This window comes from Castor canadensis, chromosome 10, assembly GCF_047511655.1.
Source record: "Castor canadensis chromosome 10, mCasCan1.hap1v2, whole genome shotgun sequence".
Classification (NCBI taxonomy): Eukaryota; Metazoa; Chordata; class Mammalia; order Rodentia; family Castoridae; genus Castor; species Castor canadensis.
In genome coordinates, this window is record NC_133395.1 from 99,457,014 (window position 1) to 99,483,442 (window position 26,429).

Consider the following 26,429-nt stretch of genomic DNA (forward strand, 5'->3'; position numbering starts at 1 on the left):
ACTTAGAGCTTTCCAATCACATTTTACTTGGGACTTTTCATTAATGCATTCAACAATTATTTATTTAACATATATTTTGTTGTAATCTAGGAATTCTGTGCCAGATGCCAGGGATGAACAGAAAGGCTGCTTCCCTACTCCTGATTAGTTACAGTAAACTGAAGGAGGTGGACATATGTAATTACCTAATTATTACCCTACTCTGCCTTTTTATGAAGAGGTGCAAAACAGTCCCTGGTGGGGCCATGGTCCTGTCGAGGTTAGACACGAAGGACGAGCCCCCCAGGCCTTTCTGTACCAATACAGCCCTGAGGTCCAGGAGTCTTCTGGAGCATCCTGAGGCAGCACCTATGAGGCAGGGATTCAGGGCCCAGTGTGAGCCGCAGCTGCTAGGGGAAGGGAACATCAATAACACCTCAAGGGGTCTTTGTAAATTTTACTTTTATCCTAGGAGAAATGGGAAGTTCATAAAGGCCTGATTGGTCAGACTCTTAACTTAAAAAAAAGAGACGTTCTGGGCTACTTTCAGGGGAGGGAGAAAGTGAAGTCGGAAGACTCTTTAGCAGATGATTGTGGTAGTTCAGGTGATTGATGGTGTAAGGTTATAGTAAGGTTTTGGCAGTGAGGATGAACAGAAGTGAACAAACAAGACCTATTTCTAGTAGAAAAATAGTCAAGACTCAGTCATCAAATGTCAGTTATGGGGCTGAAGAACAGGAAGATGTCATTTGCCAAGGTCTATGACAAAGGACTCCGTCTGATTTCAGACTATTTTATTTGAAACTATAGTAATGATTCTCTTTGCCCCAGGTCTTCCTGCTACTTAGTGTTCGTTCATTTGAACTCCATGAACATTTTAATATTACATTAGGTAAATTTCTCTTTATACAAATGAGTTGGCCAAAGGTTAATGGACTGTGATAATAAATGGAATGATCTGTATGTACAGTTATTTTTAAATTTCAAGGAACACCATACCTTCCTAGCTAAGGTTCCTTAGCAACCTTAGAAGTTGCACAAGTTGACTGTAGCCTTCCTTGAAGGTGACACTCATTCATTTCCCCCACATTCGCCTCCCTCCAGGTCCCTGAGCATCTGCCTCAGGTCTTTACTCACTGTCTTCACAGCTTCCTTCTGGGTGTTGTCCCCATCCCTCGTCATTCCTGGATGCTGTCCACTCTGTTTCTCATCCTGTGGACTTTCTTCAGGTCCCCAGATCATGTGGCCTTTCCATGTCTCTATAACCCACTGTGGTCTTCATTTCCTTTCATTTCATTGAGTTTATAATCCCATTTGAAAAATATGTATTTTTTGGCTTTCTGACATTTTTAGTGTTTTTATTTAATTTCTTGTATTAGACTGAACCATGAAAACTTCTAAAGTGTAATTCTTAGCAGTTCAGCCTACACATTTATGATTTCATACACAAACTAAATTGTGTGGAGAGATTGTTTTATAACACTAAGTAGTGTCTTGTGCACAGAGCACAGTAAATAATAGGATGGAATTTTATTTTAATTTTATGGCTCAGAAGCTGCTCTTGTTCTTATAGTGCTGCCAAACTTTATGGATGTCTGTGCATTTGTCTATTTAGTGTTGTCTTCACCTGTAGAAGTTCTCAGGATTTTGATTGAATATGTACTTCCTTTACGACTTTGTACAATAATGGCCAACTTTTTTCGGAAGATATTTTTGACCCTGTGCTATTGCATGTCTGGGGAATCAATAAATACATCTTGGAGGACTGAATGAATATCATTGTCAACTTTTTTCTCACAAAAACAGGAAATAGAATGGAATGTTATTATTCTTGGGGCCAATGAGAAGAGAGAAATTTAGTGTGTTACTTTAGTTATTTTCATTGACTGGTTAATATGCATGCTTTCTTCATGTCATCAAGAGTTTTTGACTTCCCTTTTTAATATCATTACTTAATATATGAGTCTTAGTTTCATTTTTCTAACACAAGCTGTACCATGAGTAGAGTTGAATCAGCACTACACAAAGCACAAATATGGCATATTACCAATGTCATTATTTAATGACAGTTAAGATTCATAGAACCTACATGCAGATATTTCCCTATCTAATAAAATTCTCTCTATAATGAATGGAAATCATGACAATCAGGAGATTCCAGTGGTTTCTGCTGTCGCATATACTAGTTAATTTTGGAATGTCACTTGTTCCAACTTGGGTTAGTGTTCGCCAAGCAAATGAAGGCCAGCACTTAAAGGAGCATCAATCATTTGTCATAGCACATGGTCACTATTTGCAGGAATGAGCAGGAGAGGGTCAGATTACTATTAGATAAATTTTGGGTTCTTTTTATCCCTAGCTGCTGGTTTAAATAGAAAATAGAAAATTGCAAAGTATAAACTGTTTACACAGGAAGGTGTCCGAAGCAAGGCCGTGATAGCACTAGCCCACACATTGCTGACAGTGAGATTCTGTTCCAGCTGCACCTTTCTTTCCCACCATATGAGAATGTTAAAATGCAACACCTGCACATTTCACGTGAATGACTGGGATAAATTAATGAATTCTTATAAGCACTGCACTGTCTAGCAGGTGAAGTTGTGCCAACATCAATTATTATATCACCTTTTGCCCTTGACTAAGGGCCATTGTCAACACATCCTCTTTTTCCCATTACCCTAGAGTTCTCCATTAAGATTGAGACCTTGAAGGTGAACTGGGTTCTGTTCTTCCTTTCCTAAAAGTGCCGTGTGGCCTAGAACACATTTTACATCCCTGGGCCTTAGGTTCTAAATCTGTTAAGTGAAAGGAGCTGACTCAGGTCTACAACTGATGACCTCTTGACTGGTTTTATTATCTTGCACAATTGTTTTGTCTTGTTTTGCTTCATTTTAAATGTAATTTTGAAATCCCTTTGGAGAGGTCTTGCCCTCTATCTCAGGTTTGCACAAAGCTCTACTACTCTGTCATCTTCTCTGTACCTGTCCTTCATTTACCTTCTGTTCCTGAGCCTAGAAGGTATTATCCCCTTCACACTGCGTGCTCTAAGGTTCTTGTAAAACTGGCTCTGTCTGCTAATTTCACATGTATTTTCCACTGAAGAAAAGCAGCAATGTAATATAATATGAACATTAATATGGTAAACTACATTTTAGGCTATAGAACCACACTCCCTTTTTGAGCTTCAGTGGATATGTCAGTCATGTTTTTTATAGGATTTCCTCAACATTTTGCTCACTTTACTTTGAAAATGTTTGCATCTTTTATTTTCCATCAATTTGACCAATATAATCGGACACTTTTTGTACAGGATATATGGTTCTGAAACACACATAACTTGGAAAGACCAAGCATCATACATCCGTTAAAGACCAAAGTGCAAAGATTCTTTGTAAAAAGAAAACTTCCTCTATTCTCAAAGCACTGTACTTAATTAACTGCCCAAGTTCCATATACCATCCACTAAGCTTCCTTTATTAGCATCATGCATCGCTATGGTACATTCTTCAACATTAATAAATTAACAATTCACTAATGCATTTTAACACATCTGTTTTACATCTGACCGTTCTATATGAATTTGTTTTATTTTAATCACTTTAAAATAAGAACTAATATTAAAGGAATTTTAAGAAAAAGCATCCATAGTAAAGGAATTGGGAAAATGTTCTTCTATTTTGCATCGCCAGTTAGTTATGGGGATGAACGTTTTCTGAATTCTTTCATTCTGTCCACTTGGGCATAGCCAGAGCTGAAGCTTGCCATATGAGATGGAAGGCTGACCACAGTCCATCAAAAGGAATAGAAATTCCTCACTGCCCTTGCAAGGGAGTCTGACTTCCTTTTGTGGCAAAAGGTTTATAGCAGTTTATTTTAGTGCTTTTTAAAAAATAATAAACCTATTAACTTCAGTCACACTAAACTTTTTTACTGTTAGTAATATTTATTTAAGTGCTGTTTTTTAACCATTAGTAACTATAGTAAGCAAAATGGAATGTTTATGAAGATATAACCTAAGTGTTGGTAGGAGAAAAGGTATTTGTGGGATTTGAAGTTACATCCTATCTTGACTCAAATGACTGATTTATATTTAGTAAACATGAGGCTATTTAAGGATCTTTTGAGCACTTTCAGCAACTGTGGGAAAAAGAGGATTTCTGAGGGAAAAAATCTGAGGATCACAAGGCTCACTGTTATTTAGTTAGTGGGTTTATGTTGCACAATTTAGATTAATTACAGGCAGCTAGTTAATTTTACCATGGCATGAATTTCTTCCTCTGTCATACATGTTTACCCTGCAATTAACAAGAGATCATGAGCAAATGAGGTAGGCGTCTCTGGGGACTGCTTTAGCATTAACCTAAATTTTAACGACAATAAAAGATCAGAATTACTTTTGAGAGTTTCTTTTCAGAACTGAATTAGAAAGTTCAGCAATGACTCAGAATTATAATTGTGTTTCTGCTTGACTAGATCTGTAAACAATAAACCCACTGGCTCTGCCATTGGGTTGGGAAGATATTTCCCTCCTACCTGGGATAGTATTTAGATCCCATGACTGAGGTACGTAAAGCAAAGACACGGAAAGTTTCTGTTTTGTAAACTAGCTTGCACTTGGCTATGCCATACAGTCTTTCACTATTGTGCCCCATTCCCTTATGTAGAAAAAAAAAATCCAAAACTAAATTTCAGCCTTCCCATTAGAATTGAAGGAAAATCCATGTTGCTATAAGGGTTTATGTGTTGTGTCGGCCTTATCTCATTCATAAGTGGATTTCTATTCTTATTTTTAGCAGTGGAATCTTTTTTCTCAAATTAAACCGTACCCAGAGCCCCAGCTTTCCTTTTAAGTGGAGTCTACATTGTTGGCCACATTTCTCCTCTTCAAGGCTCAAGCCACCTCACTCCTGGTGGTAATGGTATTGAGAATTATGAATTCATCCACTAAGGTTCTCAGTCAGTGAGTTGTCAAGGGTTACTGTGAAAACAATCCACTTATCTGAAGACAGGCTTTAGTAATCTAGATTAATGCTGTTCAGGGATACTGGTTCATGATGAGATAAATACAAAATTTTACAATTTGACATTGCTGTGACATATAAGTACAAGAGCAGTGACTTGTCTTATTGAACAGGGTTCGTAGCAAAAAATATCAGTGCATAATAGATAGAAAAATTTAAATTTTATTTCATTTTTAAGTTAGCATACATTAACAGGAGAAGGTCTCACTGTGATAATTCCATACATGCATGCAATGTGCTTTGACCAAGTTCACCTGCTGTATTATATTCCCATGTTCCCCTTCTCTCCTCCCTCTTTTTTAGTGTTTGATGGGTTTCATTATGCAGTCTTCATGTATATATATGTAGCATACTCAGGTCTTCTTAGATAGTTGCATTTTGACCATAGATTTCACAATAAATGAAGGCATGCATTTATAAACAAGAATGCATATTTTCTTATGCCTGAACAACACATTGAAGTCAAATGGTGGCATTTAAATAGAATTGGATATTTTTTACAACCCATTAAATTAAACCAATATTATATTTAATTTGGTGTTTGCTATGTTACTGAAATACCATGGTTTGAGGGCTGGCAGAGGGGTTAAAGTGGTAGAGTGCCTGCCTGACAAGCACTAGGCCCTGAGTTCATCCCCTGGTACTGCCAAAAAAGAGAAAGTATTATAGCTTGAATATGAAAGGTCCCCTACTAGCCCATGTGTTGGACATTTGGTCCCCAGCTGGTGGTGTTACTTTTGAGAGCTGTTGGAAATTTTAGGAAATGGGGACTACATGGAAGAAAGAGGTCACTGGTGACATGATTTTGAAGGTTATACCTAGTGCCCAGTTCATTCCTCTTTTTCTGCTTCCTGTCTGCCATGAATTAAGTAGCCTCTGCCACCTGCTTCTACCACCATGATGAATCTTCTATCACCCAGATCAATGGAGTGATAGAGTCAAGGATTACAGACTGAAACTCCTGAAACCAATAAAATAAATCTTTTCCCCTTTTAGTTGTTTATGTCAGGTATTTTGTCACAGTGAGGGAAAGTCTGACTGACACAGAATATTGGTACCCAAGCAGTGGAGTCATTGCTGTGACTAAGTCTGACAATGTGGTTTATAAGACTTTAACTGGTTTGCAGGACGAATTTGGGCTAGAGAAGCCTTAAAAGGCTATAAACTCAACTTAGAGGGTGATTCTGGTAGGAGAAGACCTGCATACTGACAGGAATGGGGACAGTAAAGACTGTGCTCCTGAGGTTTCAGATAGGAACAAGGACTCTTGGCATTGAACTGGAGTCCATTTGTGTTACATTCTTGTAAAGAACTTGTTTACATTTTGTTCATGTTCTGAGACTTCGTGGAAGGACTAAAGGTGATGAACTAGTTAATCTGGTGGAGGAAACTTCAAGGCAGCCCAGCATTCAGGTGGTGGCATGGTTATTGGAGCACCTGACTAGCAAGCATGAGGCCCTAAGTTCAACCCCCAGAACTGCCAAAAAAAATAAAAAAATAAAAAGAAAGTGAGAATCAGGGGCAAAAAGCAGGAAGACTTGAAAAATGCAGTTTGGCCAGAAAAGCCAGTGTAAAACTGGGGCTAAGGAAGGCATGGTTTCCAAAGAGATTAGTACCATTAAAAAAGAAGCCAAGCACTTTGCACCTTCAGGACCATAGAAAAGATGACTTGACGGCATTTCAAGAATTGGCCAGACCCCAGGTATCTCAGGTTCAAGTATATGAAAGAGTAAACTCATTTGAAAGTCTTTCCCTTGAGAAGAGAGGGCCTCTGGGTATGTATAGGACTGCCCAGGAAGTTGTTTCTCAAGGATTCATTTCATGATGCTCAGCTGCCCAGACACCCAACAGGCCACTGCAGCCATGGTCCAAGATGGCCTAGCTACTGTTTGAGCTGGCAGCAGATCTTGGTATCATCTATATGGCAATGATTTTGCAGGCATGTAGAATGAAAGATTATGGGACCATAGGGGTTTCCACCCAGATTACAAAGGAAATCCTGGGAACCAGGCAGTGTGTGGAAGAGTCAGAGTCCCTGCAGGCAGCCCTGGTGTCCCTGTAGGCAGCCCTCAAAAGGGCAATGTGTGAATCTGTGCAGGTGAAGTCTCAGCTGCAATGAAGAGCCCAGAATGTTGGAGATGCCAGGAATATGGGATGTCTGCTGAACCCACAGGTAATGAGTGGAGCCAACCCAAGGGAGATGCCACATGGGCTGCAAATGGCAAAGACATAGGGTTGGGGCTGCCTAAGCCCATTGAACTCAGATCATGCCACAGTATGGCTGGAATGCTGGACATGGAGCTACAGGATTTAATGTTTTCCCTACAGGTTTTCTGTCTTGATTTGCTCCAGTCCTTCTTTACTATTCTCCTGTTCATCTGTTTTGGAATGAGAATATTTATTCTGTGCCATTGTATCTTGGAAGTATGTAACTTTGTAGTTTTACAGGGACTCACAGTAAGAGTTTGTCTTGAGTCTCAGAAGAGACTTTGGACTTGAACTTTTCAACAATGATGGAATCATTAAGATTTTAGGAATTCTCATTTTGTGTTAGGAGATGGCCATGAATCTTTGGGAGTTAAGGGCAGCATCTTATCGTTTGAATATGAAATGTTCCCCATATGAATCTGTGGGGGACATTTCATATTCAACCTGGGGTGGTAGAAATTTTTAGAGGTAAGGCCTAGCTGGAGGGAGCAGGTCAAGGGGGTTGTGCCTTTGAAGTTTATACCTTCTCCCTGGTCCTATCTTGTGTCACTAGAACACTTGAAATCAAGAATGAGCCCATATAGGCTCATGGGCTACTATAAATGATGCCCTAAATGTATCCAAAACTTTTGAAGATAAATAGTAAATGGCATTTTAACTCTGTACTGTTGTATTAAAAATAAATATTAATTTTTGACTATTTAAATAGATGTTGTAAATGAGTTTCATCTGTATTAATTGCAAATATTTTGGTTCACACAACCCAACTAAGGTTCTTCCCTCCATTTTATTTTGCGAGGAATGCGATGTTAGTTCTGAGGCACTGATATTTTACAATGCCTAATCAAGACAAAAAGGTGAAGACCACAGACAGATCAACCGATAGAAAACTGCCAGGAGCTACCACCAGGTAATCCATACAGAGTCTTTCGTTTATTAACTGGGGCAGTAGCTATTGAAGAGATTTGATGGCTTCTTGAGAAATAGATCCTGACAATGATTTCTCTGGGTTACAATGTTTACTGAAATATTTGATCATTTCTACAGTGCTAAAGAAAATGGTTAGCATGTATGCATTTGGCAGGCCTCCAAGTAGCAGTGCTGCAGTGGGTAGCATGACCTGTTTACCTGGAGACTTCTGCTGGTTGACTTTGTGCTATTCTTTCTCCTAGGGACTATTCAGATCTTAAAAGACTCCGGTGCCTTTTGAACGTTCAGTCAAGCAAACAACAGGTAGTATTTTCAAAGAATGTGTGTGTGTTAATAAAAGAACGATCACATGTTTCTGAAGGGATCCATTTACAGCCTTATGAAGGCAATATGTTCAGTTTCTTTGTTCTTCCACATGTTTTCCCTTGCTTCATCTGGCTGGTTCTCTCATACCTGGTTCAAGCTCTGTCAAGACTTGGCACCCACAGCTCTTGTATCCTTTCCCTCTCATGCAGGCACCCTGCTTTGTTCTACACTTATTGCCATGTGTCCAGACTAGCAAAGCTTCTACTCATCAGTCAATAAACAGCCAACTCTTTTACTGAATGACAGATTTGCCTCATCAGAGCTGTAGGACAATTCCATTTTCCAAAGCACTCTTTACCACATTTTCCTCCTCTTTTTATTCCTCCCAATCTGGCTCCTTGCAGGACTTACACCACTCTTGAGGCTTCCTGCAGATTATACTGATGCAAGATAGATAGATGAGGTGACAGGGAAAATATATACATGCTATCTATACAAAACTGAAAAATCAGAGCATCAAGCCCATCACCCTCCATTCTCCTTTTAGATGCTAAAAAGGAAAGAATAGAATAGGGAAATATAGAATGAGGACAAGCCTGTATTCTTTTGGATATTAAGAAGCTGTAAACTCTTTGAATAAGTAGGTAGAGAGAGAATTAAAGGGCAGCTCTGGCTCCTACTATCCCTGTCTTTTGGGTAAATTTACACCACTTGTCTCCATTTTTTAAATGTAAAAACAAGACCCATCTTAGCCATGTTTTGGGTAATAAACCCTTTCTAAACCTATTATCTCAATGCTTGGAAGCAATTCATTGATTATGGATTGCTAGGTGACAGTATCTAAATAGGAATTCAACATGAAACTCACTAGATAAACACCCTAGATAAGAACCACCATTTTAAAAATTAATTAATTTATTTATTTTTGTGGTACGGGGGATCAAGCCCAGAGCCTTGTGAATACTAAGCAAACACTCAACCACTGAGTGTTTCTCCAGCCCTAGAACCACCGTTTTGAGGCTTCTTTGCTCTCATCTCCTGCATGTGAAGAGCAGCATGTTTCTCCGCACTTTATCTTGTTATACTAAAATAATCATTGCTAAACTTCCATGTTATGAGATTCTCTTTTTTGTGAGACCCTTCAAAAATATGTTTTGCCATGAATTGCAAGCTCTGTGAATTGTATGGAAATTGGGACCTGACAGACCCCCCTGCATTTGCCTTCCTCCAATGATAGTACCTCACCAAAAAGAGGAGAGAGGAGTGAGTTCGGATTATTTTTTTTTTGGTGGTACTGAGGTTTGAATTTAAGGCCTTTTGCTTACTAGGCAGGTGCTCTACTACTTGAGACACTCTTATATTACCCACTTTTTTTTTCCCTTAGTTATTTTTTGGATAGTGTCTTGCATTTTTTTTCCTGGGGGCCAGCCTTGGACCATGATCTTCCTACCTAGGCCTCCTGTATAGCTGAAATTACAGGCATGCACCCCACAGTTTGTCTGTTTTTAATAGCATTTTAAGTATTTTTATTAGTCAGGGAAGGAAAGACACTTGTGCTTTAATTTATCTGTAGACTTTTCAGTTTTGGTTTTGCTTCTGCAAGGCTGTAGAAAGTCTTTAGGTTAGAGGCAACCCATTAGAGATTATCTGGGGAACAACATAGCAGTGCTAATAATAATAGCAGACACTTATTTAACACTGTCAACTAGAAAATGTCAGGGATGGGACTTGAACCCAAAGTCTATTTTGAAATACAGTATTCTTGTGTAAGTGTTCATGTGATTGGTAATCCATCCCCGATAGTTTTTGTTGTATCAACAAAACTACCAGAGAATACTAATATTTTTTCTATTTATTTATATTAGAGAATGATTTTCTAATGACTCAATGACATAGGAAGGCCAAATAATGATAGTTCATATTTAGGGAATGCTTAGCTTACCGTGTGCTCAGTGCTGTACCTGAATCACACTGCTTAATAATTACAACTCCTACTTTTTCTTCTTTTTTATTATATTATTGTTGTACTGGGGGTACATCGTGACATTTACAAACGTGCTTACAATATATCATAGTTGTATTTACTCCCTCCATCATTCTCCTTATAACTCCCATTTTTATAGAAATTAAATGACTTTCCCAAGATCATACAGTTTGCTAATGGAGTACAGTTCTGAATCCAGACACTCCATATTTGCAATGTATATCTGTTACCACTGAAATATCCTGTAGATGAATTGGAAAACTTGCTTACCATTTAAAAGTTATAGTTGGGTGAGCATTGATTTTAGAGTCAAGTGTCCTTAAAATATCTTTTCCCTGTGAACACCTTCCTCTATGTTATGATGCTACAGCCCTCAGGATGTCTCTTCTCCCCTCACTGTCTTTACCCTTTGTCTATCTCTGTGCTGTGAAAATTTTTTTCCCACCTGCTCACAGACCTTCTTGGAGAGGTAAGCAAGATGGCTCAGCATATAGTTGTGCTTGTAGTGCCCGTTTTTTTCCCATGTACATCTTACAGTGTAATCAAAATATTAGACTGGTACTTTTTGCTTTTATTATTCACTTCTCTCAGATTTCCTTCCTATGAATTCTTGACCCAAATTCTAAGACCCAAATCTAATGATAACCACCTCCACATATCACCATTCCAGAAGTGATACCACCTCCACGTTTCCTTTCTTCCCAAGGCGCCTTATTTCACCATTGCAGCATTATTTTTTCTCTTCCTTTGGAAAGTCTTATATACATGCTTATTTTATTATGAGATCATTCATTTCCCACTGCCAGAAACCTTGAGTTTTGCCTCTGGTTCACTGAGTTCTCTACTATGTGAGTTTTGGGTCAGTTTTTCCTACATTGAATTGTGACTTGAGAATTGGGTGTCCACATAAGTACGTGCAACCTCTTGGCCTGGGAAGACAAACACCAATGGTGGTGGTTTTATTTATTCTTTCTCTCTTTATTTTTTGGAGGTATTGGAATTTGAACTCAGGGTCTTTTGCTTGCTAGGTACGTGCTATACCACTAGAACCATTTTACCAGCCTGGGTGTTTTTTTCTTTTTGGCTCAGAGTTTTCAATTTTGAAATTCATCTGTTTTGCTGCCTTTCAACACTTCTTTCTTGTTAACACCTAGCAAGTTTAATTAAAGTTAATTTAGTAGTTTTTCCCTTTAACCAACTTTGGAATTTGCAGTCTGCCTCCTGATAAGTTTGAATGGCATTTCTATTAAATACTTCACACACACAAAAATGCATATTTTTTTTCTTTATGGCGCTTTCCTTTCCCCATCTCTCCCCCATCCTGTTTTTCAATAGTTTTGGGCAGGTTTCATTATGCCACCCTCATACGTTGATAAAATGTACTTTAATATTATTCACCCTCATCTTTCTCTTTCCCTCTCCCCCTACTTGTCCTCTCAAATAGTCCCACATTTACATTTATATATGTAAATAAATATGTACAGATTACATATGTGAGAGAAAACATGTGATACTTGTCTTTTTGAACCTAGCTTATTCCACTTTACATGATGATCTCCAGTTACATCCAAATGATGTAATGACATAATTTCATTTTTTTTATTGTTTTATTATTCATATGTGTATACAAGGCTTGGGTCATTTCTCCCCCCTGCCCTTACCCCCTCCCTTACCACCCACTCCACCCCCTTCCTCTCCTCCCCGCTCAATATCCAACAGAAACTATTTTGCCCTTATCTCTAATTTTGTTGAGGAGAGAGTATAAGCAATAATAGGAAGGAACAAGTGTTTTTGCTGGTTGAGATAAGGATAGCTGTACAGGGAGTTGACTCACATTAATTTCCTGTGCGTGTGTGTTACCTTCTAGGTTAATTCTTTTTGATCTAACCTTTTCTGTAGTTTCTGGTCCCCTTTTCCTATTGGCCTCACTTGCCTTTAGGTATCTGCTTTAGTTTCTCTGCATTGAGGGCAACAAAGGCTAGCTAATTTTTTAGGTTTCTTACCTATCCTCACCCCTCCCTTGTGTGCTCTCGCTTTTATCATGTGCTCAAAGTCCAATCCCCTTGTTGTGTTTGCCCTTGACCTAATGTCCACATATGAGGGAGAACATACGATTTTTGGTCTTTTGGGCCAGGCTAACCTCACTCAGAATGATGTTCTCCAATACCATCCATTTACCAGCAAATGATAACATTTCGTTCTTCTTCATGGCTGCATAAAATTCCATTGTGTATAGATACCACATTTTCTTAATCCATTCGTCAGTGGTGGGGCATCTTGGCTGTTTCCATAACTTGGCTATTGTGAATAGTGCCACAATAAACATGGGTGTGCAGGTGCCCCTGGAGTAACCTGTGTCACAGTCTTTTGGGTATATCCCCAAGAGTGGTATTGCTGGATCAAATGGTAGGTCAATGTTTAGCTTTATAAGTAGCCTCCAAATTTTTTTCCAGAGTGGTTGTACTAAGTTACATTCCCACCAACAGTGTAAGAGGGTTCCTTTTTCCCCAAATCCTCACCAACACCTGTTGTTCGTGATGTTGCTAATGATGGCTATTCTAACAGGTGTGAGGTGGAATCTTAGTGTGGTTTTAATTTGCATTTCCTTTATTGCTAGAGATGGTGAGCATTTTTTCATCTGTTTTTTGGCCATTTGAATTTCTTCTTTTGAGAAAGTTCTGTTTAGTTCACTTGCCCATTTCTCTATTGGTTCATTAGTTTTGGGAGAATTTAGTTTTTTAAGTTCCCTATATATTCTGGTTATCAGTCCTTTGTCTGATGTGTAGCTGGCAAATATTTTCTCCCACTTTGTGGGTGTTCTCTTCAGTTTAGAGACCATTTCTTTTGATGAACAGAAGCTTTTTAGTTTTATGAGGTCCCATTTATCTATGCTGTCTCTTAGTTGCTGTGCTGCTGGGGTTTCGCTGAAAAAGTTCTTACCTATACCTACTAACTCCAGAGTATTTCCTGCTCTTTCCTGTATCTACTTTAGAGTTTATGGTCTGATATTAAGATCCTTGATCCATTTTGAGTTAATGTTGGTATAAGGTGATATACATGGATCTAGTTTCAGTTTTTTGCAGACTGCTAACCAGTTTTCCCAGCAGTTTTTGTTGAAGAGGCTGCTATTTCTCCATCATATATTTTTAGCTCCTTTGTCAAAGACAAGTTGGTTATAGATGTGTGGCTTCATATATGGGTCCTCTATTCTGTTCCACTGATTTTCATGTCTGTTTTTGTGCCAGTTCCATGCTGTTTTTATCGTTATTGCTTTGTAATATAGTTTGAAGTCAGGTATTGTGATACCTCCAGCATTGTTCTTTTGACTGAGTATTGCCTTGGCTATTCGTGGCCTCTTGTGTTTCCATATAAATTTCACAGATTTTTCAATCTCTTTAATGAATGTCATTGGAATTTTGATGGGAATTGCATTAAACATGTAGCTTACTTTTGGGAGTATAGACATTTTTACTAGGTTGATTCTACCAATCCATGAGCATGAGCACTCTCTCCACTTTCTATAGTCTTCCTCAATCTCTTTCTTTAGAAGTTTATAGTTTTCCTTGTAGAGGTCATTCACATCTTTTGTTAGGTTTACACCTAGGTATTTGATTTTTTTTGAGGCTATTGTAAATGGAATTGTTTTCATACATTCTTTTTCAGTTTGTTCATTATAGTGTATAGAAATGCTAATGATTTTTCTATGTTGACTTTATATCCTGCTACCTTGCTATAGCTATTGATGATGTCTAGAAGCTTCTGAGTAGAGTTTTTTGGGTCTTTAAGGTATAGGATCATGTCTTCTGCAAATAGGGATATTTTGACAGTTTCTTTACCTATTTGTATTCCTTCTTCTTGCCTAATTGCTCTGGCTAGGAATTCCAGTACTATGTTGAATAGGAGTGGAGATAGTGGGCATCCTTGTCTGGTTCCTGATTTTAGAGGGAATGGTTTCAGTTTTTCTCCATTAAGTATAATGCTGGCTGTAGGTTTGTCATATATAGCTTTTATAATGTTGAGGTACTTTCCTTCTATTCCTAGTATTCTTGGAGCTTTTATCATGAAATGGTGTTGGATCTTATCAAAGGCTTTTTCTGCATTTATTGAGATGATCAAGTGGTTTTTGTCTTTGCTTCTGTTAATGTGGTTTACTATGTTTATTGATTTTCGTATGTTGAACCACCCCTGCATCCCTGGGGTGAAGCCTACTTGGTCGTGGTGAATAATCTTTTTGATGTGTTGTTGAATTCGGTTTGCCATTATTTTGTTGAAGATTTTTGCATCAATGTTCATTAAGGAGATTGGCCTATAGTTCTCCTTTTTGAGGTGTCTTTGCCTGGTTTTGGGATAAGTGTAATATTGGCTTCATAAAATGTGCTTGGCAGTTTTTCCTTCCCTTTCTATTTTGTGGAACAGTTTAAGGAGGGTTGGTGTCAGTTCTTCTTTAAAGGTCTGATAGAATTCAGCAGAGAATCCGTCAGGTCCTGGACTTTTCTTTTTGGGGAGACTCTTGATTGCTGCTTCAATTTCATATTGTGTTATAGATCTATTCAGGTGATTAATTTCCTCTTGGTTCAGTTTTGGATGATCATATGTATCTAGAAATCTGTCCATTTCTTTAAGATTTTCAAATTTATTTGAATATAGGTTCTCAAAGTAGTCTCTGATGATTTCCTGGACTTCCATGGTGTTTGTTGTTATCTCCCCTTTTGCATTCCTGATTCTACTAATTTGGGTTTTTTCTTTCCTCATTTTAGTCAGGTTTGCCAGGGGTCTGTCGATGTTGTTTATTTTTTCAAAGAACCAACTTTTTGTTTCATTAATTCTTTGTATGTTTTTTTTGGTTTCTATTTCATTGATTTCAGATCTTATTTTTATAATTTCTCTCCTTCTATTTGTTTTGGGATTTGCTTGTTCTTGTTTTTCTAGGAGTTTGAGATGTATCATTAGGTCATTGATTTGGGATCTTTCAGTCTTTTTAATATATGCACTCATGGCTATAAACTTTTCTCTCAGGACTGCCTTTGCTGTGTCCCATAGGTTCTGGTAGGTTGTGTTTTCATTTTCATTGACTTCCAGGAACTTTTTAATTTCCTCTTTTATTTCATCGATGATCCATTGTTCATTAAGTAATGAGTTATTTAGCTTCCAGCTGTTTGCATGTTTTTTGTCTTTACTTTTGTTGTTGAGTTCTAGTTTTTCTGCATTGTCATCAGATAGTATGCACGGTATTATTTCTATTTTCTTATATTTTCTGAGACTTGCTTTATGCCCTAGGATATGATCTATTTTGGAGAAGGTTCCATGGGCTGCTGAGAAGAATGTATATTGTGTAGAGGTTCGATGAAATGTTCTGTAGACATCAAGTAGGTCCATTTGATCTATTGTATGTTTTAGATCTTGGATTTCTTTATTGATTTTTTGTTTGGATGACCTATCTAGTGATGATAATGGGGTGTTAAAGTCTCCCACAATCACTGTGTTGGCATTAATATATGCTTTTAGGTCTTTCAGGGTATGTTTGATGAAATTGGGTGCATTGACATTGGGTGCATACAGGTTGATGATTATTATTTCCTTTTGGTCTATTTCCTCTTTTATTAGTATGGAATGTCCTTCTTTATCTCGTTTGATCAATGTAGGTTTGAAGTCTACTTTGTCAGAGATAAGTATTGCTATTCCTGCCTGTTTTCCGGAGCCATTGGCTTTGAATCTTCTTCCAGCCTTTCATCCTAATCCTATGCTTATTTCTGTCGGTGAGATAGGTCTCCTGTAAGCAACAAATTGTTGGATTTTCCTTTTTAATCCATTTCGTCAAGTGGTGCCTTTTGATGGGTCAATTAAGTCCGTTAACATTAAGTGTTAGTACTGATAAGTATGTAGTGATTCCTGTCATTTAGTTGTCTTAGTTGTTTGAAGGTTTGATTGTGTGTACCTAAGTTGAGGTTACTCTCTCCTGTCTTGCTTTTTCTTATCCTGTGGTTTGGTGCTGCCTGCCTTTTCATAGTTAAGTTGGGTTTCACTTTCTGTGTGCAGAATCCCTTGAAGAATCTTTTGTAGTGGTGGCTTTGTGGTCACATATTTTTTTTAGTTTCTGGTTATCATGGAAGACTTTTATTGCTCCATCTATTTTGAATGATAGGTTTGCTGGGTAGAGTATCCTGGGGTTGACATTATTTTCATTCAGTGCCCAGAAGATCTCACCCCACACTTTTCTTGCTTTTAATGTTTCTGTTGAGAAGTCTGCTGTGATTTTGATGGGTTTACCTTTGTATATTATTTGTTTTCTCTCTCTTACAGCCTTCAATATTGTTTCCCTAGTTTCTGAACTTGTGGTTTTAAGGATGATATGTCGTGGGGTAGTTTTATTTTGATCTGGTCTGTTTGGTGTCCTAGAGGCCTCTTGCATCTGTATGGGAACATCTCTCTAGATTTGGGAAATTTGCTGTTATTTTTTTTTATAAGTTTCTTAAAATATTTATTTGTGATGTTTAATACAAATTTTTCATGAAAAGCCCATTTATTATATGTATATATGTCTTATGTATATGTATACATATGAATGAAGCAAATGAACCCTATCCTGATACAGGAGGGCTTTCTGTTTCCACATGAAAGAACTCTCTGAGCAACAGATCTGCCAAACCATGTCCAAAGTGTCTCTCTTGGTCACCAAAGTTTTGAAATTAATGCCTGAAAAACGGGAAATCATGTTTCTAGCTGTATCAGGTGAATGGCAATAATGCCGATTTTCAAAAACACTTTTGAACTCAGAGTGAGTGGAATATGCAGTATATATATATATACTCTGTTCCTTCGTTTTTTTTTTTTTATTCATATGTGCATACAAGGCTTGGGTCATTTCTCTCCCCTGCCCCCACCCCCTCCCTTACCACCCACTCTGCCCCCTCCCTATCCCCACTATACCCTCAATACCCAGCAGAAACTATTTTGCCCTTATTTCTAATTTTGTTGTACAGAGAGTATAAGCAATAATAGGAAGGAACAAGGGTTTTTGCTGGTTAAGATAAGGATAGCTAAACAGGGAGTTGACTCACATTAATTTCCTGTGCATGTGTGTTACCTTCTAGGTTAATTCTTTTTGATCTAACCTTTTCTCTGGTTCCTGGTCCCCTTTTCCTATTGGCTTCAGTTGCTTTTATGGTATCTGCTTTAGTTTCTCTGCGTTAAGGGCAACAAATGCTAGCTAATTTTTTAGGTGTCTTACCTATTCTCACACCTCCCTTGTGTGCTCTTGCTTTTATCACGTGCTCAAAGTCCAATCCCCTTGTTGTGTTTGCCCTTGATCTAATGTCTGCATATGAGGGAGAACATACAATTTTTGATATTTTGGGTATTGAGTTGTTTAATTAATAGTTCTTTGGTTTTTCCTTTAATTACCATTTCATCTTCAAGTTCTGAGATTCTGTCTTCTGTTTGTTCTATTCTGCTGGATTGGCCTTTTGTTTTGTTTTGCAGTTCTGTTTCATTCTTTTTTCTGAGGTTTTCCGTATCCTGGGTGGTTTCCTCTTTAATGTTGTCTATTTTTGTCCTGAGTTCATTTATCTCTTTATTAATCGTGTTCTCTGTTTCACTTTTGTGTTTATACAGTGCTTCTATGGTTTCCTTTATTTCTTCTTTTGCTTTTTCAAATTCTCTATTTTTGTTGTCTTGGAATTTCTTGAGTGTCTCCTGTACATTTTGGTTGATCTTATCCAGTATCATCTCTATAAAATTCTCATTGAGTACCTGTAGTATGTCTTCTTTTAAATTATTCTTGTGGGCTTCATTGGGTTCTTTGGCATAGTTTATCTTCATTTTGTTGGAGTTTGTATCTGAGTATCTGTTTTCTTCATTCCCCTCTGGTTCCTGTACTAATTTTTTGCTGTGGGGAAACTGGTTTCCCTGTTTTTTCTGTCTTCCCGTCATTGTCCATGGTGTTGTGACTGTCCCTGTACTGTGTGCAATTAAGTATTTTCTAGCTTGTAATAATAATTATGGTAATATTTAGAATGGAAGGGTGAGAGGAGCTGGAAAGCACGAAGTTAAAGAAAAGGGAAAAACAAACAGACAAGTAGGAAAAAACAAAACAAGGAATCAAACAAAACGTTTCAAAGGTATAAACAGGGAGCGTTAGTGTACTAATCAGCAGTAAGCTGAACAGGCAGTAGAGAGACAGAGAGAGTATTGAAAATAAAAAATAAAAAGAATAAAGGTAGGAATAAAAATAAAAAATAAGTAAATGAAAGAAATATATATATAGATAGATAGATAGATAGATATAAAAATAAAGTAAAACAAAATGAAAAATAGAAAAAAAACCCAAAACCTCCAAGTTCAAATGCAGTGAAGTTTCAGTCTTAATAATTTTGTTGTCCGTCTCAGTCTCCAGTCCTGGGGATGGTGCCTCAGATGTTGTTCTGTAGTTGTCTCATCAAAGGGGATGCATAAAGTAGAACAAAACTGAACAACAACAACAAAAAAACCCACGAAGTTTCCCAAGTTCAAATGCAATATAGTTTCAGCAAGTTTTTCAGCATGCAGGTGTGATTTGGTTTTTCTCTCATCAAAGGTAGGGAGAAAAAGAGAAAAAAAGAGTCTGGAGACAGTTCTGAGAATGGTATATGCGGCTGTGGCTTTCCTGCCTGCTGCCGTCAGCCTGCTGTTGCTGGAGGCTTTATTTATGCAGATCTCAGGGGTGAGCTTAACACTCACCTGGCCCTGCAGGCTTTGTTTACTCAGAGTTCTGTGCAGGAGCCTCTGCTACAAGCTTTCCCCTTTCCAAGCACACTGGGGGAGGAGACGCTGCACCCGCTTTCCAGGCCTGCGTGTTTACAGCTCACGTGGGAAGTGGGTCTTCCCCCCTCTCCTGTGGAGTTTTCCTCCCACCGCCACTTTTACAAGATTTCCCGCTCCTGGTTGCTGGGTGCACGCCCCCACTCCCACCAGCCCAGCTTGTTTATTTACAGTTCTGGGAAGGATTCCCTTCCCTCAATCTTTGGTGCTCTGTGCACCCCGCCCTCTTTCCCGCTTGTCTTTATTGTTCTTATTGCTTATTACTCAGTTTCTCTTTTTTCCCCAGGTGGGGGTTGGTCTGTCCAGGGGGCTATGCTGCTCTGGCCCAGGTTGTCTGTGGCAGTACCGCTAAGCTCGCCTTGTCCACGTCTTCCCAAGCCGTCTGGGTGCATGCGACTGGTGGCCCGGGGGCCCTCCTTGTTTCTCATAATTTCATTTTTGATGACTAAATAATACTCCATTGTGTATACATACCACATTTTCTTTATCCATTCGTTGGTTGAAGGGCACCTAGACTGATTCCATGGCTTGGCTATTGTGAATATTGGTGCTATAAACATGGTTTACAAGTGTCTCTATTGTATGCTGACTTACATGCCTTTCGATATATGCCTAAAATGTAGTATTGCTGGATCATATGGCAGATCCGTGTTTAGTTTTTAAGAAGCCTCCATACTGTTTTCCATAGTGGTTGTGTTAATTTACTTTCCCAGCAGCAGTGTATGAGGGTTCCTTTTCCCCATATCTTCACCAACATTTGTTGTTTGTGTTCTTGATGATGGCTATTCTAACAGGTGAGAGGTGGAATCTTAGGGTGGTTTTGATTTGCATTTCCTTTATGGCCAGGGATGGTGAGCATTTCTTCATGTATTTACTCACCAAGAAATGCTTATTTGTAATGGTTGATTTATTCAAAAAGTAGATTGTTGTAAGAAAAAAATGAAAATAACTGTCCTCAGTTGAGTGCAGGTTGGCTGAAGGTTTCTGAATCCCTCCAAACCTCTGGGTAATTCTGTTTTGCAACTTTCATGCATTGTAATTCTGAAATAATACATGTTAGTCTGAGCAAACTCTTCTCATTCTGTAACATAATGTGGAGACATTTATAGGAGAAGGAAGACTCTGGAGAAAATAACTCAAGAATTTACTTATACCTGGCTTGTTCATGTAAGGAGCTTAAAAAAGTGCATAAAATCTGACAGGTTATCATATATTAAAACCAGGGCCAAAGACAAAAGAAGAAGGCCAGAAGAGTCACAGTCAGGCAGAAATCCTCAACAAAATATGCATGCAGCTGGAACACACATTTGGCTCTGAGAAGTTTCCTTGTTTTGTTTTGTTTTTTCTGGTGTTATGGGGCTTACGCTTGCCAGGCTGGAACTCTACCACTGGAGCCACATTCCCAGTCCCTCTTGCTCTTTTTCATGTAGAGTCTTGCTTTTTTGCCCAGAGCTAGCCTCAGACAATGATCCTCCTACTTATGTCTCCCATGTAAAGGGAATTAGAGTTGTATACCACCACACCCAGCTTGTTTGTTGAGATGGAGTCTCATTAACTTTTTGCCCAGACTGACCTTGAAGTGAGATCCTCCTGATCTCTACCTCCTGACTGTCTGGCATGATATGTGTGAACCACCATACCCAGCAGCTCTGATAGTTATTTTGAAAATAAATTTAGGATTAAGGCTCACTCATCTGAATTTCTGCTCTAACAAGAAATGGCCTATTTTTGGCAAATGGGCCAAGATGTCAAATTACTTGTTCCAGAGGAAATCTAACATGTAGGTTTAGGCAGAGTTGCAAGAAACTCTAAGGAGCCCTGCCACTTGCCTTGCGCTGTGTGGTGTTGCATGCCTTCTGTTTGCTTGTTGTCCTGACAGTATGCTCCTGGTGTCTTCCTGCACTAGTTTATAGTTGCTGTTCTGTCAGAGCATCCCCTAGCTTGACAGACCTGGGAACAGAGGCACATGGGACAGAGACACTTCCTTCAACAAAAGCAGTTTTAGAATAATTAAGACCCAGGAAAACCAAGTAATTGAAGATAAGAGCTACCCTGTGCTTGTTGAAACAGAGTGAAATTACAAAAGTGGCTGACAGTCCCTCCTGAGGGTTCCACAAATCAGAGGAATCTCTCCACAGCCTGATGTCAGATTTTCCGCTGTACATTTAGAGACACAAGAAAGAAAGAAATTAATTTGCAATCAAAAAGAAAAGATGAAGAAGGAAAAAGATGAATTTGTTATTGGCTACTTAACTGTCTTGAAGTAAAGGACGTTTTGATAGATATGGAGACAAAAATAATTGAGGCATGGGAGTTCTTGTGCTCTTGAGGGGCCAGGTGATTACCACACAGGGCAAGACACTGTTCTGGATGAGTGATACATTGTGAGGAAGGAGAGGAGGCCATTTTTAGCTTGAGTGACAGGAAAGAAATGGTTCCTGAGACATGGGCTGATTTTTCATTGGTGATATTGACAAGAGAGGCATTCTAAGTACAGTGAGTGAAATAATTAAACATCTGAAGGATGGAGAACTACAGGCATTTAAACAAAATGATGAGACAAAGGAAGACACTGTGGACTCTGAAGACCCACCTATGGAGCCTCATACTTGGTCTCTTAGTCAGGGCCTGTTGAAATCTCCAGTCAGAAGTTTCACACTATTCAAACTTTCTGGAAGGCATTGCTGCCTTTGCTTCAGGCTTTACTCTTTCCTGTCCACTGAGGTTGTTCCAGTTGTACAGATACCTTCATTTCATAGAGCATAGATCATTCTCTGCCTTCCAGTCTATGTGACAGTCTGCCTGGAATACCATGGAGTACCCGCTATGGCTCCTTCATTGTCCACTGCACTAGTTTTGCAGTGCATTTCCCAACCTGTCTACTGATTGCAAGTCCCCACTGCCTCAGGCTGTGAGCAGCTTGCAGGCAGAGGTCATGGCTGTTCCAATCACTGTAAATCTGTATATCCAGTGTCTTACAGCACGTCTGGCCCGCCACGTGTCTGCACCAAATGTGCTGAATGGATGAATTTATCTTTTTTTTGTGTGTGTGTGTTGGTTATATTTTATTTTTTTTTCTTTTATTATCCATATGTGCATACAAGGGGGGAGAAATGACCCAAGCCTTGGATGAATTTATCTGGAGGTGGTTTACTAGATAAATTTTAGTTGACTGGGTCCAGAGTGACAATTGGTTTGGCAGTTTCACATTTGAATAGCTAATGTATGCCATGTTTTGTGAGCAGTGCTCAGACTAAAAATAGATCTGATTCTACCCTCAGAGTGGCTGAATTCAAGGGGAGAAGGCTGAGGTGTAAACTAGACACTGTACTTGACTGTGATCAGCTGTACCTAGGGAGGCTGGGGCAGGTGCTCACCTGATTCCTGATGTGATCAGAAGTCACAGGCTGTACATGCTCAGGCATAGAAGGGTCAGTGCCAGTGGGATTGAGGCATTAGGGAGCCATGAGAAAGTGCTCTGGGTTCTGAACTCACTTTGCGTCCATCTGAAGGGGACTGGTTGCTTCAAGGTTCTAATGATGAAGTTTCTGGCCACTACACCTATAGCTACCATCCATCATCTCCATGAGTTGTTTCTCAATACTGGCTCCTGGCTCTGCCCAGGAGAGTGATGACAGAGCTGTGAGTGGCTCAGGCTTGTTTTCTCTTTCTTGGCTACCTTTTGTCTTGCAAACAACATTCCAGGATTTTTCTTAACAGCAAGGCAAGTTGAAATTTTTGGGCCTGGAAAATCCATGTCCTGTTTTCTGTGTGTTATGACATTTCATACTTCAACAAGAAGTAACTTACTTCTTTTTGGGACTTCCTCTAATATCATTTGGATTATCAGTTCACATTTGGAAATCACTTAAGTTATAATGACATATTTTACTTATTTATCAAATTCATCAATATAGTGGGAGTAATTATGAGGACTGTTAGTGTATTTACAAAGTAGTTAAAACTATGTGTGGCACATAACAAGTACTTTATAAATAGTAATTCATTTACCTTAATTCTGAGTGACATGCTGTTATTATTTGCATTTTAATGATGTGGAAACCAATGCACAGAGAGATTAAGCAAAATCTCTAAGACTATGCAAATCCACTATTAACTAATTTGAACCCATAGAACCTAATGAATCTGATCTCTAAACCACTAAACTATGGGCTGCCTCAAGTGCCTTTGGCCTTTTGTTTGTGGGGCTTGTAGACTGGCTGATTGAACTGAGATGGAAAGGTACTTTTGTAGGATGGAATGTTTATTATTAATATTTTGAAAAAAAACTCAACTGTGGCTTGCATTCAGTTTTTGCTCACTGTTAAACAGTGTCCTTATAATGTACATTTCTAGAAAGCTGACTACCTTCTGGGAAGTCAGGAATATTCTCTTTGGTAAAGAAATAATGTTTATATGTTCATTTCTCTCAAATCTTTCAGTGGGATGAGATACTAAGCAGAACATATTATAGTTCTTTTTCATAACCATGCAGAATGAATTAATTTACTAAAAATTGATCTTTATTTTGTCACATTATATTCTACTTACCTCATCTATAATAATTAATTATAGGACATCTTTCATTTGTACTTTGAAAGAGACAGGTTATTTATTTACACTATGTTCAATTTTATGTAGTACCAGAAACAAATCTTAAGGTTATCTCCACTATAGGTAGATATGGGCAAATTAAACTGTTTGCTGATAACTTGACTGTTTGAATACTGATAACTTACTACATGAGTAATTGCCCAGTTCATATTGTAAACAGAGACACAGTTAAGTTGTTGTAGTTAATTCAAACAAATTTTATTTTCTTATGTTGTGGACTCTCTAAATATTTTAATGACTTGCATACATATCATTAAATAATAATGATGTGCAGACCAAATAGTAATGATAGATTCTTGTTTTCTTTTTTTTATTCATTTGTGCATACAATGTTGGGTCATTTCTCTCTCCTTCCATCTCACCCCCTCCTTCCCATCTCCCCCCCCCCAACTACCAGGCAGAAACTATTTTGCCTTTATCTCTAATTTTGTTGAAGAGAGAGTATAAGCAATAATAGGAAGGGACAAGGGTTTTTGCTAGTTGAGATAAGGATAGCTATACAGGGAGTTGACTGGCATTGCTTTCCTGTGCATGTGTGTTACCTTCTAAGTTAATTCTTCTTGAACTAACCTTTTCTTTAGCTCCTGGTTCCCTTCTCCTACTGGCCTCAGTTGCTTTAAAGTATCTGCATTAGTTTCTCTGCATTGAGGGCAAGAAATACTATCTAGTTTTTTGGGTGTCTTACCTATCCTCATACCTCCCTTGTGTGCTATCACTTTATCATATGATCAAAGTCCAGTCCCCTTGTTGTGTTTGCCCTTGATCTAAAGTCCGCATATGAGGGAGAACATATGATTTTTGGTCTTTTGGGCCAGGCTAACCTCACTCAAAATTATATTCTCCAGTTCCATCCATTTACTTGCGAATGATAACATTTCGTTCTTCTTCATGGCTGCATAAAATTCCATTGTGTATAGATACCACATTTTCTTAATCCATTCGTCAGTACTGGGGCATCTTGGCTGTTTCTATAACTTGGCTATTGTGAATAGTGCTGCAATAAACATGGGTGTGCAAGTGATAGATTCTTCTTTATCATTATCTTCTTAACCCCTGGTAAGCAGTGTGTATACTTGGTTAGTGTTGGGGAACAAATGAATGAACAATGACTTGTCAGCTTGTATACCCCATTCTATACCAGTGTGTTCTCCCTGGATCTAGAACTCTCCAGGCACACATTGAAAGTACACGTGAAGCTTCAAAGCCCCTGTTTCCAGGGGGTCTGGAGGTACCTCAGATCCATACCCACAGCACCAATATTAGTGCTGGGAAATAGCACTGAACAGAAATAAGCAAACTTCTGCTTCTGTTGAGGTGACATAATCAAGGAAGACTGAACACACATAATAACTAGAAGGTATATCAAGGTATAACAAGGGTTATCACAAGCTATGAAGAAAAAGATATCATAAGGTAGAGAGTAAATGTTTCAGTCAAAAGTGCTTACATCTTAGAAAAACACTACATTTAACCATTATCTTAATTATTGACCTAGGGACAAAAAAAACCCCATCATTCTCTTCACCTTTCTCTCTGCCTCCCCCAGTTTTGTCACTTTATCCTGTACTGACCTGTGATCCTCATGCACTTTATGCTTCTATTTCTGTAGCTTCCAGCCATTAACTTTGATAGTGCCCAAAATAGCATGACGAAGTCTGAGTCCACCATCAAGGCAGGGGTACACAGAGCTCGAAGTCAGTGGCACGAGTCCACAGAAGCTGTTGAACTTGAAAATTTTAGGTAAGAAATCTCATTTGCCTTTGGCAACATATTCTGGTTAACTTATTTAAGTTTAATACAGAAGCTAAAATTTAAAACCTATTTCAGAATTTACCATGGAGATTCTTAGCTTAATAAATTTAGTTAGTTAGTGTTTAAACGATCACCAGAATAATGCATGAATAACAACAGGTTTAACAGTAATAGGTGGAATTGGCCTGGGAGTTTGGGATACCTTGGTGACATACACTTGGCATATGCTGATTGAGGGGGAAGTGGCTCCAGGTGTTGATCTACCTGGGCTGATTCCAAACTTTGTTTTAGCTCTTGGTCTCTCTACATCTTTACGATAATGAGAAGTCATAAAAGAATCTGTTGCTGTGAACAGATGTAGCACTAAGGAATGTGGTGGCCAAAATAACCCAAGTCCTCAGTACAAGGACACACCTTGCAGAGACAGCATGTGTGTGTCTCCTTTGCCTCATAGACTTTCATTTTTCCCTGTGTATTTTCATACTGCACATTTTTCATAGCTCTATATTTTCATGTAGTTTTTGACTTTTGGAAGCATGTTCAAGTTCTGCATATTCCAGAACCATACGTTAAATCAATAATGTTGAGAGGATAAACATAAAAATTAATGCAAATATCAACCTGAAATGAATAAACCCAAATGAATTTCATGAAAAAAATATAATTACATTGAAAGAGAAAACAAAACCAACCAACGAAACAAAGTAATTCAAGGACTCAAGGGTACAGAGTTGACTTTACTCCCTCTGGCCCCCTCAAGGAAGTACATTTTTGTGGGCCACCCCTTCCTGCACTGGCTTCCACACTCCTACAGCATGCTTAGGTCATTGGGTACTAAG

The 26,429-nt window shown here is 38.5% G+C and overlaps 1 protein-coding gene across 9 annotated transcripts in view; it reads left to right on the forward strand.

The window, feature by feature from the left end:
• Nek10 (NIMA related kinase 10) overlaps positions 1 to 26,429 on the forward strand; it is a 260,109-nt gene that overhangs the window by 4,839 nt on the left and 228,841 nt on the right. For 8 of the 9 annotated variants that reach the window (XR_012436301.1, XR_012436303.1, XR_012436302.1 and 5 more), the window contains exons 2-5: positions 7,099 to 7,173; positions 8,008 to 8,118; positions 8,381 to 8,441; positions 25,448 to 25,578. Coding sequence is in view for 6 of the 9 variants with exons in the window: in XM_074043773.1 (XP_073899874.1) it covers positions 8,045 to 8,118; positions 8,381 to 8,441; positions 25,448 to 25,578 (266 nt within the window). In the remaining 3 variants the exon portion in view is untranslated. The remainder of the gene's footprint in view (positions 1 to 7,098; positions 7,174 to 8,007; positions 8,119 to 8,380; positions 8,442 to 25,447; positions 25,579 to 26,429) is intronic. The other variant, XM_074043774.1, reaches the window with a different exon arrangement.